At 41.0% G+C, this 18,587-nt stretch overlaps 1 protein-coding gene across 3 annotated transcripts in view; it reads right to left on the minus strand.

Annotated features, from left to right (window-relative positions):
* LGR5 (leucine rich repeat containing G protein-coupled receptor 5) overlaps nt 1-18,507 on the minus strand; it is a 130,569-nt gene extending 112,062 nt beyond the window's left edge. For 2 of the 3 annotated variants that reach the window (XM_040491422.1, XM_040491421.1), the window contains exon 1: nt 18,257-18,504. In XM_040491422.1, the coding sequence (XP_040347356.1) occupies nt 18,257-18,468 (212 nt within the window). In that variant the 5' untranslated portion in view covers nt 18,469-18,504. Of the gene's footprint in view, nt 1-18,256 lie in introns of all 3 variants that reach the window. The other variant, XM_040491423.1, reaches the window with a different exon arrangement.
* Nucleotides 18,508-18,587: the final 80 nt, after the last annotated feature.

Consider the following 18,587-nt stretch of genomic DNA (forward strand, 5'->3'; position numbering starts at 1 on the left):
CAGAAACAGAGGGAGACACAGATCTGAAGCAGGTTCCAGGCTCTGAGCTGTCAGACCCCAATGCGGGGCTTGAACCCACAACCTGTGAGATCATGACCTGAGCCAAAGTCAGATGTTTAACAGAATGAGACACCCAGGTGCCCCAACTTATTTTATTTGTTAAGGTTAAAATGTTTGGGGGCACGTGGGTGGCTCAGTTGGTTGAGTGTCCAACTCTGGATTCTGGCTCAGGTCATGACCTCATGGTCGCAAGTTCAAGCCCGACTATGAGCCCTGTGTGGGGCTCTGTGCTGACAACACAGAGCCTGCTTGGGATTCTCTCTCTCCCTCTCTCTCTTTGCTCTTCCCTTCACCTGTGCTCTCTCTTTCTCTCTCAAAATAAATAAATAAGCTTAAAAATATGTTTGTTGACTGCAGCTTTCCAAAAAGAGGAGAAAAACATGAGAAAAAGTAAGTCAAATAATTTTGAATAATTTTAAAAACAGGGTAGAATGGTGGTTTTATCGCCTTGTTTTCTTTGGAATCATTCTGTAACAACAGTTTGTATATAACCTTGATGCTTGGTGAGCTCCAACCTCACAGAGAGATTCTTTTAAAAGATCCACTTATTTTATAAGACACATCGAGTCTGACACGAAATGTACACTTTGGTATCTAAGAACCCTAGCAAAGGAGATTAGTAGCCAAAAAAGCAATTAAGTTTACAGTAGGGTTACAGATACCATATCTGGTACAACAGCCTGGAAAAGGAAGTAAAGCAAAGGTCATATCAACAACAAAAAAAAGTAACATTAAATAGAAGATTTTTTTTTTTTTTTAAGAAACAAAATCCCATATTCCAGAATCTTTCCTTCTCATCTAATAACTACATGTGTTTGGGTGTTTAGAAAAAGCAAGAGGAGAGGACGCGGCATTACTGAAGCTGGTGACTGGCACAAAAGCCGGTGAACCAGGCTGTGAAATTTAAGCATCTGGAGAGTCAGGTTCCTGATTAGCTTTTTCAGTTTGATCTCAGATCCCCACTCTAGTGTACCCAGGATCATAGACTCCCAAGCTGGCCGTGTCTCTGTGCTTTAGAGGAGCAGTGGCTTAGGGCTCAAATAAACACATCCAACTACCCCCAACTGAAATACAACAACTCAAATGCAGAGATGCTGGAAAAACCAACAATGTTTTAGGACTAGGTAGTAAAGGTAAAGGTGTCCCCCCAAAAGAACGGGGCCACGTGACACAGGCACCAAATATAAATCACCCCTTGGCAATTCTGTTTAGTTACATAGCCGTTGTAGATCCCAGGATTTACAATAGTCGTGCAGCCCATGAAACTATCTTTAGCCAGAGTTCCTCTTCTGTGTCCGTATCCTATTTTGAACTAACAATGCTCTCAGATGAGCCGAAAAGATGTATTTAGCTCCCACCATTACAATTTCTGATCCTCTTTACTTTAGCTCTTTTGAAATAACATGAAAGCTTTGGCTTGCTAATTACTTTTATCCAGCCCATAGAAAAATTAGTTTATCTTCCTGATCAAAGCAAATTAGGCAGATCATGGCTGATTAGAATGCAACAGTAAAATCGCCATACTTTCCTTTCCATCCCCTTTCTCTCAGAAATAGGGCCTGTGTCAAATATGTAGGTATTTCCCACGGCCGGGCCGGACTCTGTTTCCAACAGGGACTGCAGCTTGGACAATGGTTCTTACACAGACACTAAAGTTCTTTAGTTCAGTCATTGTGTTCGAAAAGAACTAGTAACCCCTTAGCTAGCATTTGATGAAACATCTAGATTTACATATTTCCTTAATTGCATTTTTGAATGTGAGTGAGATTTATCTGACCAGAGTTAAATGCCTCCTTTATTCCCCTACCCAAGGCAAAATTCAACTCCATGCTCTTTAAAAAAAAGTGAGGTGGGGGGGGGGGTGTAGGGAATCTTACTTAATTCCGATCTGAATAAATTTTAGGGTTTCAATAAAGTGGGTTGAGGGAGTTACATTACCAAAGACAGGGAAGATATACCTTTACCTTTCAAAGAGGAAGTGACAATTTCCAAAGATTTGGCTTACTCAGCTCTTTCAAAAAGGCTATTTTGATTTTTAATAATGAATGCTCTTCCTTGCCGCCAAATTCCCCAAATCGGTTGCTAAAAAGCGCCAAAATTGTTGTCCTTAATAATTTCTCGCTAAAATTTCTATGTGACTGTAAAAACTGGAACATTAGGCTTTCTTCTCCTTATTTATTTACTATAAATTAACAGTAAATCTTGCATTTAGCTCCATTTAAACCTCCCTCTGCAGCTGCCCATTTGAAAAATAAAATGGTTGCCTTCTTTCACTTCAGTGGGCACAATACAAAACATCCATTGAGCTTTCCCTTTATTGCAGCCGCCAATGCCCAGCCGACTTTTAACAAACCAACCAAGCGGAATCACAATGCAGCTGCAACATTTTATGGTATTTCTGTTGGTTCTCTTTTGAGACCGAAGGTGTTAATTAGGAATCAAAGAACACAACCCTGCCAGCTTTCTTTCACAAACCATACCCTGGTCACTGCAGTTTTCAGAAGAAAATAAATCTAATAAAGGGATAAAAATGTTGTTTGTCACACCAGTAAAGTGTACTTAAGACCCTTTGATCAAAAGCTTTTTATGTAGTCTTGTCAGATGGGCTGGAAATATTGTATTTTCCCTCTTTTCTCTCCCTTCTTCATGCAGACTTCTCTGAATTTTGAATTTAAAGACTGCCTGGAAGAAAAAAATATATAAGCATAGTCATATGTGGGATTATTTATAGGTGAACACTGGTCTCATAGAGCCGAATCATTTTGTTCCTTAGAAAATTGTTCCTATTCAACAGTCCATCGTGTTACAGCTTCACACAAAACTGGGTCTTCTATTAGCATATTTACCATATCCTAACCATAGGTTTTTATGCTTCCACTTTACATATGCAACTGTCAGTGCTCTATTTAGCGTAGATTACTAATTGCATAAATCTTTTTTGGTGTTTAAGAGAATCCTTTTTAACATACACAGAATTGAGTATTTTCATAAGCATAAAAACCGTATCTGTATACACACACGCATGCAAACATACATATAATGTTAATTTATCAAATAGTTTGTCATTTTTGTGTAGTTTTTATACATCTTGAGTGTCATGCATTCAAATGTAACAGTGTGAAGTCATTACATTTAATCTTCAGTCAAAGTTAAAAGCTTATAGTAAGTTTATGAAGTTAGCACTGCTGGGAATTAGTCAAGCCTGCCAGCTTTCTCAGCAAGAGGTTTTGCTGCTAGATGCACAAATCATGCCAAAATCCATTAATCCTGCTTGAGAGAGGCAGAAAGAAGGTCTGCTTGTTGATTTAATGTTAATGAAATGAATGGGCTCCTGAGGCTACCTAGAGAGGCCCTCTAAACTGCAAAACAAATAAAGTCATTTTAAGTAATGCTCACTGCAGGAGAGTAAACAATGCTCCCAGATTTGCTGCACAAAACGGGTGTGGGTGTGGATGTGTAGAAACCTTCCATTTTCTGCAATCTTGCTACACCTGTCCCAGCACAACACCCGCAAATGTCAAGCTGATAGATTCATAGAGAATTGGAGAGACCTCAGAGCATATGCTTGCCTCTCTTATTTTATAGATGTGAAAACCGAGGCAAGGAGTTTATGCATCTTGCCAGAGGTTCTATTGCTGATAAGTGGGGTAGCTAGATCTAGTTCAGTGGTTCTCAAAACTTGACTGCGTATTGCATTTGCCTTGGGGACTAAAAAATCATTCTGATGCCTAGCTTCTTCCCCCAGAGATTTTGATTGAGTTGGTATGGTGTGGGATTTAGGCCTCAAGGTGGTTAATAATCCAGATGGAGCTAATGTGCAGACAACCTGAGAACCATGGACTAGATGCTTATCTAGCACACTGCTCCTCTGCACCTCTGCTTTGTTTTGTTTTGCTGCACTATGGTGTTAATTATTTCTCATCTCTTAGCAGTATGCCAGTTGCTTTATCATCCTGTGGATAGAGTAGATAGGTGTTTAGAGATTTTGAGGTTGTTTCCAAAATGAGCTTCCGTTTCTTCCACATGTAAATGCAGAGGTGGGCCTCCATCACAGGCACGCAGGTGCAGGATGTGTGAATGTGCCTGTAGATCCCTTGAAAGACTGATGTCTACCGGTTGGGAGCCAACCCTACCCCAGAGACAGAAGCCAGGGTCTACGCCATGTTGGCAGGCTGTCCTCATGCCTCACTCTTCTCTCTGTCCTGCAGTCCACCTCACCTTTGAGTCTTTCTTAGCACTTTTTAAAATCCTTTTTCCTATTTGCCACAGTCTCTTCTGGGTTGTCACTTTTCTCTTATCCCCTCTCCACCTAGAGAATTTTGCTTTGCCTGAGGCAGACGCTTTTCTGACTCTTCATTGAAAGCTGCTTGACTTTTGCTGCCTTCTGATTCAGTCTTCTTTGGTGATTGTTTCAACTGCTTAATAAAGCTCGGCTGAGAGATCCCACTTGTCCAATCTGTGCTGCTGGGTAACACGTAATAGGTGTCTGCCTGAACGTTCCTTCAGTTTTGGCTTTGGGGCTGTAAAAGAAATCAGCTTCCTACTTAAGTAATTCAGTAGGCACTTGAGAATTCCAGAATCATCTTTTCACATGTAGTAAGATATAAAAGTGTTCCTACAGGGGAGATTTTCCCTGTTCTTTTCAGACCTGCTCTCTTGATTTCATTGGTCATGGGTGAAGCAGCTTGCCTCTTCTGTAGGGGGAGTGTAGAGAATCTGAAGAGATGGGACACAGGGCTCATCCAGCAGAATTAAAAGGCTGTCTGGTCCAATAACCGCCCACCCATCTCTCCTCTCTGCTGGGGATCACTGGGCCTAATTCCAAGGCCCCCTGCTCAAAGACAAGCCCGAGTGGTACTTTGACCCTCTATGTAACTTTGAATCCCCTCCTCCTCACAGATTCAAGTCGTCAGCATCTATTATCCTCCAGGAAATTATTTTAGCCTCATGTCATCACTGCCTGCAAAGACCCTTCCTGCAATTGCATTGAACTAACTGCTTCTTTATCAAAGACAGCTACCCAAATCCCTCATGAAAATTCAACTCCTTGGAAGGTACTTTCAGATGGACATAAACCTATTCCTTATATACATTTTCCCCCCTTAGAGTAGAATTATTTTTTCAGCTGTTTAATATATTTCAAAAATCAAACACATTTTTAGTGTTCCTGGGTGCATCTCTGGTTCTGAGAAAGGGTGGGTTCCCTATGTCCTTTCTGGCCTCCTGAATCCATTATCTCTTGCCTGCTGCTAACAGGAGGTCAACTGCTGGGACTGACCTTCTGATAGCCCAGGAAGTTACCAAACTGAATTTTTCCTACATACTCAAGAAAAATCATGGGAATGGGTGAGATGAAAATGATAGCAGGAAAACAATTTAAGCCCAGGACCACAAACTGTGGGCCATTCATCGAATTGTGTCTGAAGAGTGGACTTCAATCTGTAACAAAGTACTTACTTAGTCATCAGCCCTCCCGGAGCTCTATGCAGTGTCTACGAAATGCTGTATGCACCCATGTGAAAATATGAAACTTCAATCAACACACAGAATCTTCTATCTATTTGATACCAGGGATCAGAGATGAAAAAATCTTTTTACTTAACAAGTACTGGGTGATACACTACTCATTTGAAGCTGCCTCTTTTTGCTTCTCCTGTTTTTCTGCCCAGTAGGTACCTCTCTGCTATTCTCCCCTTGTTTTTAACACTGAAAATTCTTGTTTAATGAAAATTACAAAGTTTTAGGGCAACGAACTTAGCTATTTTGGGGAATAACAAGAGTCAATACTGTATTTGAAAAGCATGGGTGTAGTGTTTTAACAACTATAATTTCATCACCAACAAAGACAATAGCATTTAACACTTAATGCATGCTCCACACAGGAGATACTGTGCACAGCGCTTTACATGAATTATTTTAGCAATCTCCACAACAATCCAGTGAGGTGGATATCATTAATTACTGCCATTTTACAGATGAGAAAACAGAGACAGAGTAGCCTGCCAAGGTTACTTAAGATAGGTCTGTGATCTTTGTCAAAGCTGTTCTCAGTTACCATTTTCCCTACTTTAGAAATATTTTACTCTTACTGTTACTGTTACTGTTATGAGATTCAAATGAGAAATTGGGGGTAAAAGTGTTAACAGCACTCTGAATGGTTTTTCTCTCTCTCTCTCTTTCTTGGGAATTTACAAATATGTAGTCTGCCAAGTTTAGAGGGAAGGACCTCTCCACTGTCACGTTACAAGATTATACCAGAGATTATATGTTTGTTTCAGTTTCTGTTACACATTTGATGGACAGAAAAATGGTGCCCTACATCTTAAATGTGGAAAAGGGCAGGTTTTCTGTCGAGTTTAGGGGAACAGGAGGGACAGTGCCCCCAGAGAGAGGAAATGGTACTGACTCTCCCTTGAGTGAGCCCCAGCACAGGCGTGCATGGAGAGAAGGTGTTTTAAAATCTAGGTTTTAGGGGCACCTGGGTGGCTTGATCGGTTAAGTGTCTGACTCTTGACTTCTGCTCAGGTCATGATCTCACAGTTCCTGAGTTTTGAGCCCTGCGCTGATCATGCCAAGCCTGCTTGGGATTCTGTCTCTCCCTCTCTTGTTGCTCCTCCCCTGCTTGCTCTCTATTTTTCCCTCAAAATAAATAAAAAATAAATAAATAAATAAATAAATAACAAAAAACTTAAAAAAATAAAATATAGGTTTTAATGTTATTTAGGTATGGTATGGCCAATAGATTAGGAGACAATTGTTACATGAAAAGATAGTTTGTTACTCACAGTCCCCAAGAGTAGGGCCACATCCGGCCATGCAGGACCACATGGGTGAGCACCAGGGTCATTTAGAAGGAAGAAGGAGAAGGAAGAAAGCACGGGCAAGAACTTTTATTGTGGTTTCCATGTGAAGGAATGGATGGTGTAAGCAGGCTAGGAACTGACTAGTTTAAATAATTTCAGCAGGTTATGGAGTGCTGGGGCCATCCGCAGCTGTCTGGTACCTGGCCCTGTGTGATTAGGATTGGCAATATTGACCTAGAGTGGAAAAGCTCTGTAGGAGCCCAATAATGAAGGTGGTGGGGGTGTGGCTTTGGATTGGTTGGCTTGCATGTGAAAGGCACACTTGCATGGGAGTCATGGATATCTCTGGGAATTTAGATAGCCCTGAGAGAGGCAGCATCTCCTGGGTCAGCAAGTCCCCAAGAGAGCAAAGCATCACAAAATGCAGAAATTGAAAAACACAATGAATACACAGGGATCCTGTGTTCTGATCTAAGTCCCAGGAAGACTCTTTATTCTTTGGTCCAAGCAAATCTATAATTCAAGGGATATACATAGTCCAGTAACAAAAACAGACAAGCAGATCAAGTATGGTAATCAAGTGTGGTGAGTTCTATGACTGAGGTGAGCTCATCAAAATGTGGAAGCATCAGGTATAAGTTTCTGGAGTGGTGGGTCACTGGAGGCTTTCCAGAGGAGGTGATGGTTGAACTGAGTGTGGAAAGACTCATAGAAGTCAGCAAAATGAAAAAAAAGAAAAGCATTCCAAACAGATGCCCACACACGTGACTGGTCCTCTAGAGGAATGAAACATGGAAGTTGTAGGTGTAGCTTGATGTGGCTGGAGAGAAGAGAACAGAAGGGGCTAGGGAGTGGAACTGGCAGCAGGGTTTGTGGGTGAGGAATGAGACAAGAGAAGCTTACTCTGTGGGTTAACTGAGATATTAAACTTCCTCATGAAATCATGAGAACCACTGAAGGACTGAATACAAGAGAGACATGACCAGAATTGCATCTTGGACAAACTAGTGTGGTGGTAGAGAATGTGTGTGTCTTGAGGGTCTATGTAAACCAAGGTGGGAGACTGCTGCAGTCATCCAGGCAAACAGCGAGAAGAGCTTGAACTAAAGCAATTTCAGTGCTAGGCGAGAAAGGGAGCGCATACAAGAGACATGAAGACAACCTAAACTTGGTCAAATTAAAGTCACAGATGAAATTCAAATGATAATAAACACATGTTTAACTACTATGATCAGAAATGTGGGAAATTATTTATTCCTCAAACTAAATCTGATTATTTCCTTCGGTTTTGCAGATTTTTAGCTGAGAAACACTTAATCTGTATCTGCAATGGGCCCCCAAAAGATGAAAAGGTTAAAATTCAGACAGAAAAATTTATGTATACAGCATGCATAAGCAACAGGGTATGTGGCCACATCTAGAAAAGTAACCGGGAATTTCAGAATTCACTTGAGTATCTGGTGTTGGAACAAAAAAGTGACAAGAAGGAACACTCAACTGGGGTTTTCAGGAGCCCTGGGTTCCAATTCCATGTTTGCCAGCCACGTGGCTTTTGGGAATGTCATTTACTTCTTATGAGCATGCATTTCATCATCTGTGAAATGAAGGTGTTGGATTAGGTGACCTCCAAGGTCCTTTACATCCTAAATCCCATGAGTAGAGACAGTTTTTGCCTCATCAGAAACCTCTGACACCGATTTTAATTCTGTTTATTTGGGCAATTAGGGTAATGCTCTAGCAGTCATGATTAAATTTCAGTTTTGTACTGTGTAATGTGAACTTAGGTATACAGCTTAGTCCTTCTGGTAATTTGTGCATACAAGATTATCCTTAGTTCTTTATAGTAGAACTTACTCTACATGTAGTTGGCTATTAGCTCAAGCTCTGAATTGGTTTTACTGTAATTAACATAAATCTATCAAAATTAACCTTTCTTTCCCAATATACAATCAACTATGTTCTGAGGAGTTTCTACGGCTAAGGCAAAGAGGGCTTCAAATTACTATCTAATAGTCATTCGGAACCAGTCCATATCCACCTAACACTTCTCACAATTATAAGACCCTGGGGAAGTGGACTTTACACTGGATGGCCAGCAGCTGTAAGGTGGAAGGTGGAAACTTGCTGTTGGTTAATCATGTTGCTAAAACTTTTGAGATCTTCAAATGAGATATACTTACACCCTGGGAGAATCTGGTTTAACTAGGATTTCCTTTTGCTACCCGAGCTTGAAGACTTAATGAAAAAAGATCTTGAACTTCCTCCGTTGCACTGAGCCCCCCCCCCCCCCCCCCCCAGAGAACAACAGCTGCCGAGGAGAGGGGGCTGCTGTGAGTGAAGGCCTCCCACCCGGGGATGGTGATGCGGCTTCCCCCAAGTTAAAATCAAACACCCCAATTTCGGTGCACTTAGAGTTGATACTTTAATCCCGAAGACTCTTCTTTCTAAACTTCCCTTCATCTTGTTGTTTGGAGCCCTGGGTGGGGGAAGTGGTGAGGGTGGGGGGAGGGTTTGAGATAAGGAAAATGCACGCTTCCAGTCCTCAGATACTATCTGCAAGCAGGGGATGGAGAAGGATAAAGAGAGACACAGGAGAAGTGGACCACCTGTGTCCTGTGCCTCCTGGTGGCCTCACAGTCTCTCCTTTCTGCCTGCACTGTTTCTTGGGTAGCAGGTTTCCTCATGTAGTCTTTCCACCTCTCTTGGCATTTTTTCCTAGGCTTTACTCTGTCGGGCAGTTGACACTGTAACAATTATAGGGTAGGTCTACGGCCAAATGCAGACATGTCTGCTAAGGGGCCCTTCGGGACAGGAAATTTGAAGAGGAAATAAGGAAGAAGATTTCTTATTTCAGTCTTAACTAGAAGACTCCAAACTCATTCTGTAGATTCATTCATCAAACATTGTGAAAAAATGTTTATTACAGAAGTCTCAATATATATATATATATATACAAAATAGATGACCGAGGAATGTAACTCCTTCCATGGAAATTTTTATTTGGTTTTTATAACCAAATCATCTTCACTGTATATGTATACAAAAAGTGAGAGGTTATTTTGTGCTGATAGATTTAAAGACCAATTGATTATGTAACAGAGTTCCTTCAAGTAAGTGCCTCACAAGAAAATTTATAACCTGAAAACTTCAAGCTCCATGTGGTGTTTTGTGTGTTGAACCAATAAACTCATTAAAATAACATTGGGTAAACCCAAACACAACACAATGAAATTTCTAACACAGCCCACATTAACCAACCAACTTTAAAATAATATCTTTGTTATGTACTAAGGTTAAAAATTCAGCAAATTCTTTATATTTTTTCCACTTGAGATCATGTGTGGTTTTCTACTTTCCTGAGAAGTACACTTTTGCGGGTTTTTTGATCAAAGTCAGGTTATTTTTGCAAATAGACATCTTTTGTAGAGGTCCCTGTTCTACTTAATCAAGGTTTCAAGAAAAAAAGCAGCACAAAAATATTTACCAGTTTTTTAGTGAAACATAAAAATTCTTATGTTCTTTTCTGAGTGTAGACTTTGGAAAGGAAGGCACGAACGTAAGGTTAGCCATCACAGTGTGTGTGTGTGTGTGTGTGTGTGTGTGTGTGTGTGTGTGTGTGAGTGTGTGAGGGAGAAGAGGAGGAGGAAGGAGGAAATAAAGGAATTTGGCTGCAAAATTGAGTAACAGTTTGAAACACTTGGCTTCCAGTTGTGAAAGATGAGCAACGCTGGGGAAAAGGCTGGGCTAACAAGGGACCACTTGAGGAAAGCTTAATCTCAGCTGGCAGGCTGACGAGGAAGGTCAGCTCAGTGCACGCGTTCTCAGCTGGAGTTGGGCTCCCTTTGCCAGGACCATTGTCTTCTGCATTTCAGCTTCTGAACTAAACTGAAGGTGCCTCCACACGGCCAGCTCCTCATCTCTCCCCTTGAACGAGTCGGCTCTCCACTGTCATGCCACGTCCACGTTACGTATCCCTTCCACCCGGCAAGTGGCACAAAGGGAACCGCTTCTTATTGGCATGTTGGTGTTGTGTGTGTGTGTGACAGAGATTGCTTTCTTCCCCCTTGACAACCACAGTCCTCTTCAGAAGATGAAACCAAACTCCTTCTGAAGGCAAGGAGGGTAAAATGAACACAGGAAAAAAAAATGTGTATACATTAAAAATGAGATACTTGAAAATTACTGCTGCATAATTTTCAATTATTAATGTTAACAGGAAACTAGAGTTGAGAGGGGCGCTTTAGGAGATTTTTAGAGATTATACCCTAATGTATCGTACACTTTCTAAACATCAATTCTTACTTGATGAGGTTCTCTCTATACTGAATATAATCTGTAATTCATTTAATTGGCCAACTATTGGTTTTTCATGTTGACTTTGTAATACAATAAATGATTAACACACATCAGGTTTACAGCAGCAAATGAAATGGAAGACTGAAGAAACAGAATGGATAGTTTAGGAAGAGTTTCTCTTTGTTGGAAGGAGGGAAGTTTTCTCTGATTTACCCAGATTTCTAATTTACACAGAAAGACTTCTGTAGCACTGGCCAAACTGTTAGGCCATGCACAGTTTACAGATAGTAGATAAAGTAGGTAAAACTTTGACATAATTTCCATTCTGAATCAAATGATGTATGGAAACCTTTTATGATAGCAATTCATCTCATCAGTTTTAAAGGTGAAAATGAACTCACATAAAATTTGCGTATTAAGAAAGTTCATGTCTCTCAGAATTGAGAAATAGTTCCAAAGAATTCAGCTATTTTATTTGACACATAGATCTGGTCATAGAAAAAAAAAGTTTTATTTTTGACTTGGAAGTTTATTAGTCAATTGATCACTCTTTATGATACTTGGGCAGCTACCACAATTTATCTTTGACTTGGAGATAAGAAAAATGGTTTCCGTGGTACTAATAAAAGGGACATATGAAAAGATACCTACTAAACTTAAAATATTGGCCCTAAGCTGTATAATGTTATTCTCATTTTATTGAAAATTAAAAGCTGCATAGCCCCATTCCTTGAAGGAATGTTTCTGTTATTAGAGCTTCATAAATTGTGTTCCTGAAAAAAAAAAAAAACATGCTGAAATATTTCAGCACCAATTCCAATTACTGTGAGGCATAACTATAAATTAGAAGGCTGGTTTTCTTGTGTTTCTGGCAAAACTGGTCCTGAAGATAAGTTCAGAGAGGGCCCAAAACATGTTGAACCATGTAAACATTTTTGCAATAAGCAGATAGGCCCACAAGTTAGGGATGATGAGAGTACCTGTGTCACAGTGTGTTTGTGGGGCATTTGAAGGAGTGAAGTACTTAGCATAATGCCTAGTACTCAGGAGGAACAATATAAATGTCAGCTGTTATTATAATAAAGTAATTTTGATATGTAAATTATGGTGTGTTTGTTAAACAGCTCATTGCATCATTGAAGCTGAATACAATTTGTCTTTCAAGTGGGGCTGGGCCACAATTGCGGAGAGCCTTCTGTAGTGTTACTTGCAGACAAGTAGTTGTTCTCTGACTGATTTTAGCCGCTGGGATTTCAGCAGCTGGTTCAGCCAATTCTGTTCAGTTCACCACTGTAAATATTTCCAGAACATCCCTTAAATGTTAGGCACTGGTGTGAGCACTCGGGTTATAAGGTGGGAACTTTCCTACCCTGTAGGGGCTCACAGTCTAGTGAGGACAGTAAATCCTGAAGGAAATAGAACTCATCATCACATCCTAGAGTGTTCTTCCACCTGACCATAAGGAAGATGGTTTCAAGGACATGGCTGGTTCCTCTGCATCCTTTCACAGTAAACTTCTGCTTCTCCAATCCCAGACTTCAACATTAAGAACAGAGGTACTAACGATAGGAAGGTATGAGGAAGGAGTCCAGCTTATGAAGCATCTTTTTTACAGCTCCCCTACCAATGCCAATACCCTGTTAACAGTCTTTTAGCATTGCCACTAGATAATATAATACTATCTCTTGAAATCAAATGACTACTGTTCTTCTACCTACCAGTTTCAAATAAGGCATTTCCATTGGCCTCAAGGTAATACAAAAAATTACCTGGGGAAGGTAGGGGAAAATGCCAGGGATTTCAAGAATGGGCCTTGCTTCCTGTCCCTGGAGAACAAAATTAATTTTGAATTATGAAAAATTCTGCCTGTAGCCTATGAAATCTCTCCCTTTCCCATAGAAAATGAGTTCCTTGGGTGCAACCGAGAGTGTAGTTGGTGTCTTATATGTAACGAGGGAATAAAAATGTGGGTTGAAGCTGACAGATAATGGGAATAAAAGAGTTGCAGTAGGTTAGAACTCACGGGTACAGTTAACAACTGAAATTCTGCTAAGATGCATCACAAAGAGCAACAGGACTAGATAATCAGCTTGTTTTCTTTGGTACGTGGTGTGTCAGTTGTGGCTCTGATGCCAGTCTGATTCATCTTTCTACTATAAAATGAGATTCTATAAAGGAAAACATTGCAACAGGAGTGAAGACGCTGAATCTCAAAGGAAGGAATTTGCCTCCTCATGAAGAATTCAATTTACCAGAAATGTCCGCTTCTGGGGTGTTTACAAGGAAATGTGCCATTTGACAGTATTCTGAATTTATATAAATAACTGAACAAAAACAAAAAATGACTTCACAAAATTGCTCAACGCAGAGTTCACTACTGTTTTTCATTTCTATCTCATGGCATATGATTTGGGTTAATTAGAAACATCAATTTATAGCTAAAATGACTTAAATCCATGAGTTTAGTAGAAAAAATATAAAAAATGCTTTACTAAGGTAGGTAGATATGAGGCATCAGTTATAGAATTACAAATATACTGCAATGTCTTTAATTATGTGACAGCTTTATTGGGTTAATTGCTTACATGGATACTATTTCTATGCCTTTGACACTTCCATGTCTTGAAAATGAAAAAAAAAAAAATCAGATAGTTCAGATAAGAAGTTAACTATGAGAAACCATAGACCAGCTTAGACTTTCTTAACTTCTTTAAACACATCCAAGTGGGAATGGTTCCATTATCAAAACACAATTTTATTGAACTACAAAGGTTTTCCTTTTTAATTCCATCTTCTAATTCGTTTGTGATTGCTATCAGAACTCCTTTACTTTGAAGAAAACGCATAAAGAGAAAAAAGATTAAGGATCTGATTGAAGATCGTATTTCTTATATGTAAAAATTCATTTTTGTCACACAAACTCTGCCATGCACATGTAGATCATATTCAATGAAATATTTATTTTAAGTCTACACCACAAAATTGTTTGAATCAGAACCAGTATTTTAAAAAAATCACTCAGAATAATTTAGTCAATTAGTTTCAGTAATTGCCCCCGTAACAAAAACACTACTAAAACAATGCTAGGAATCCTGGGGAAAAATAAAGAATTTCTCTAAAATGAAAAAAGTTTTTGACATCATTATATTTTCAACGAATTCTGAAAGCAGTCTGTAGAGCAAACTGTATAAATTTTGCAATTGATCTAAATATTAAGACTGTTAAAAGAGTTAAAGACTTTTGTAACCATTTCTAAACTACAAACATTTTCCTTGATTTAAAATACTTTTCTTTGCTTGAAGAGAAGCAGAAATATATTAAGCCATTTCAAAGAAGATTCTAAAAATATTCTTTAATTTTGAAACTGCATCTTAAATGCTTAAAACATATGTATGACACCAGGTCCATACTTAATTAGTTATAATTGAGGTTTTTGATCAGCTTTTATTAATTCCAGTTTTGCTAACTATGTGTAAAATTAAATTTTGTTATAAAGTTACATATGGAAAAGTAAGCAAATTATACGAAAATTAAAAAAAAAAACAACCACAATTCATCCTCCCCGTTCCTTTAGTTCATGTGACATGAATTTGCTTGTGGATGAAATGTTCATGTCTTTAAGCAACAGCAGGGAAAAACTCAGTTTTCATTTAAAAATAAAATGGCTGTTCTAGATCAATAAAGAAAAGTATATTTTCTGTACTAAACTATATTAGGATGTTCATACGGATTTAGTTATCTATCTGGATGCCACACTAACTGGATGAAAGACACATCTAAGTAGCATAGGCGAACTTGCTTTTAAGACCCAATTAGCAAAAAATGTCCACATTTCACGCATTAAAATAGTTTCCCTATAATAAGATTATATGCTAGAGCTACTTTATTTCTGACAGATCACTACTGGTAGATTGAGTTGTATTAAACATTGTAAACAATTATTGCCTGCTTTTATGTCTCAACTCTAGTGTTTTCCTTATTTTATTTAGAGTGCGCTTTATTAGCCTATTTATTATTTTGTGTCATCAGAGCCCAACACAGTTGGAAGAGAGAGAGAAAGAGATAATGAGAAAGAGAGAGAGAGAGAGAGAGAGAGAGAGAGAGAGAGAGAGATTAAGATTGAGATTTTCCAGTGTTTCCACCATGTTCGGTGGTCCAATTAAAGATCTACTGGGGAATGCAGTGCAGTAAGAAAATAGAATTAATATTAATGTTTAGAGTGGCTTAAGACTGAGATTTTCTGGGCGAAAAAGATTATAAAACTGGACATAAATAGCTCTTGCCTTATGTGAAGAGATTTAGGAAACTTTCTTTACCTATGAGTCTAACTGGCCAGTTATCAGATTATGGCAAGTCCATTTGCCAAATGTTTACAGCTGCAACTTGCCATCATCAATCTGTTTGAAGAAAATTAAATGCGTGTTCTTTTGTGGGGAGGGGAGGAAGATTAAGAGATAATATTTCAACTCAAATAAATGGTGATAACCTGCTACAAACAACAGAAGACAGTAGTCTGGCTTTTTACCCACATCAGTCCTGGCATACTTCCATGTTCTCGCCAAAGCTTAATTACCACGGGGCCCCAGTGGTTAAGGGACTATAACTCAGTGGTCTCTTTCAAGAGCAGAGGGAAATTATTTCTTAAAATAAGCAAACCACTACAATACACGCTTATTTATTTGAATATGAGTAAATAGAAATTTCTCTTTTAGGCTATGAGTGTGTAAGTGAAGGCAGAAATGGGTCAGATAATTCTAGGTGTAACCAAAAGAGGGCACCATCTGCCCTTAATGTCTGCACAGAGTTCCTGTAGTTGTAAAAACAAAACTCAAAAAACCCCTAAACCCCTCAACTCACAAAGAAAAGGCATCCCGTAGCTCCTGACATTTTGTCCGCTAAAGGAGACCAAATTCTGAAATCGCACGTTATGAAGAACATCACTTTGGATACTTATGTCAGGACTCATTTCTACATTTAGCACTCCTTTTGCCTGAGATATTAGCCACAAGAAGCAAGTATTTAACATTCTCTGTGACACTTTTCAGACACTTTGAGATGAATATTTCATAGGGCACTGAGAAAATTTCCCCTTAGGCCAGAGTGCAGGCTATCATCAAACGGCAGGACAAAAAGATGACAATTAACTTCCTAATGGTATCTTAACTCCAAGGGGCTATCTATAATGATAGATAGATAAGGAACAGTGGCAGGATGATCTGACACATGGAGGACACAGTTAAATGCATTTGAGGTATGTGGGAAATAATTTGAAACAGCATTTGGTACCAACTTTTAGTAACAGAACAAATGTTCATTCTTTCAAGTGGGAGAAAAAAGCATCCTGACGCTACTCACAAATTTGTTTTCTGTATTCTTAAACATGCTTTATAACAAGTGCATGATTTAAATAGTTAAGTGTTTGGGGGGGGGGGATTGCACACCTCTCTTGCATATAATCAATCTCCTCAGGGTGATGGGGAAGAAGAGTTCCAGGCTCTTAAGGGTAGTTGCCAAACTGCTCTCAAAAATTCACTATACAGAAGACCACCGGATTCTTGAAACAATGAGTTTAGCATTTAAACCAGAGACTGGGGATGAGCATTTCACTTCGTAGTACAGGCAGCTGTAAATGTGAATTCTTAGAGAACGGTCAGAACAAATAATTTTATAATCCTCTCAAGTAAAGAAAAGCACCCCAAATAGTTTTATGGTCAGATAAGGAGGAGACTGCCATTTGCTAATACTAAACTCCAGTATTTCTTTTCAATGAAATAGTAAAGCAAACCGAAAAAAATTTTTTCTTTCTTTCTCATTCTGTCTCTAGAAAAAGAATCACTATCTAGTGGATGGCGTTGTGCAAGCCTCTTCATGTTTCTTTTCTCCAGAAAACAACTAAACACAGGAAAGAACGAGTTCACAAACATCCCAACTCGCCCCTGCCAAGGTACATCAGAGAAGCCGAAACCAGGATTGCGTGGGCTTGGGGTGGGCTCACCGCAGTGATTCGAATTAAAACCTAAACGTGTCACCTTGAGACCACGAGTACCCTTTTTTCCAGGGTGGCCCCGACCCTAGTCTCTCTGCCCGAAGGAACCGAGCCTCATATGCTCCACGGATTTGAGGGGAGTTGTCGCCTTGGTTTCCGAGAATCGGGTTCCTCCTGGGTCACTTCATCTAACCCAGCCACCTGTTACCCTTCGGGCCTAGGTTTTCCAGAGACAAAGTTACGGACTGAGCCGCCGCCTGGTCTTCGCGGTTGGGGCTTCGGAGGCTGTGGTGGGGGGCGGGGGGGGGGGGTGGGAGGAGCCCCGAAGGATGACCGAGAGCTTCGGGTCTCCTCCGGGGTGTCGGCGTCGCTGTTTACCCTCCCCGCCGCCTTCAGCCCACTTCCCTTTTCCTCCCGGGGAGGAGGAGATGGTTAAAGATTACACCGTGGCCGCGGGCACTTCAAAGGGCGGCTCGGGCAGCCAAAGGTGAAGATAACGTTCTGGCAGCTCTAATCAGGGTTTGTGGTTGCCACATTTTAATCACTTCATTAAAAAAAAAAAAAGAGAGAGAGAGAGAGAGAGGAAAAAAAAAAGAAAGAAAGGAAGAAGAAAGGAAGAAAAAAAGTTTCCATCACACGCCCATGCAAGGGATGCACAGCAAGTTCTTTTGGGGGTGGGCAAGCTGGAGTTCTCCTTTGGGGAAACTTTTTACAGGTCTTGGTGGAACGCGGCTGGGCGCGGAGGGGAGGTTGGGGCAGCGATCAACTGGGCAGCCCGTCCTTAGGTTCCAGGCTCAGGGGCGCAAATGCCCACGGAGCAGGGAAATGCCTGCACCGGGAAGACTTCGACCTGCGACCTGCCTGGAGCTGGACCGGGAAGCTGCGAGCACTGGCGCTTTTCGGGGCTTGCACCCGAAGCAGTTTCTCCGCGGGCCCTTAGAAAGTGCGCGCGTGCTCCCCCGAGACACGTGCATTTCCCAGGGGCCCAAACACGTCTGTCCAAGATGCCCTCTGCAAACCAGTCCACCCCCTCCAGACCCCCGGGCCGGTCTGCGGCTAACTTCCCTTCCCCTAATTGCCCCCTTCCCGGAGCCGAGGGGGGCGCACTTACAGGTAGGAGGTGAAGACGCTGAGGTTGGAAGGCAGCTCCGAGAGCCCCAGGTCGGAGCAGTCCACCCTGAGCAGCATCCTGCCGTCGGGCTCGCACTGACAGTGCGCGGGGCACCCCCGCAGCAGCGCGCCCGGCCTCGGCGAGCCGCCCCCGGCCGCCAGCTGCAGCAGGACCGGCAAGGACAGGAGCACGCCGACCCGGGAGGTGTCCATGGTGCCCGGGCGGGGATCCGCGAGCGGGGCGCGGGGGGAGGGCAGCGTCCGGGTTGCCGCCGGCCTCTGCGGCTCGGAGGGCGCCCGCAGCGCGAGGCGCCGCGCTCCTGCCCCACGGC

This window comes from Herpailurus yagouaroundi, unplaced genomic scaffold (assembly GCF_014898765.1).
Source record: "Herpailurus yagouaroundi ecotype Mexico unplaced genomic scaffold, PumYag 182, whole genome shotgun sequence".
Lineage (NCBI taxonomy): Eukaryota > Metazoa > Chordata > Mammalia > Carnivora > Felidae > Herpailurus > Herpailurus yagouaroundi.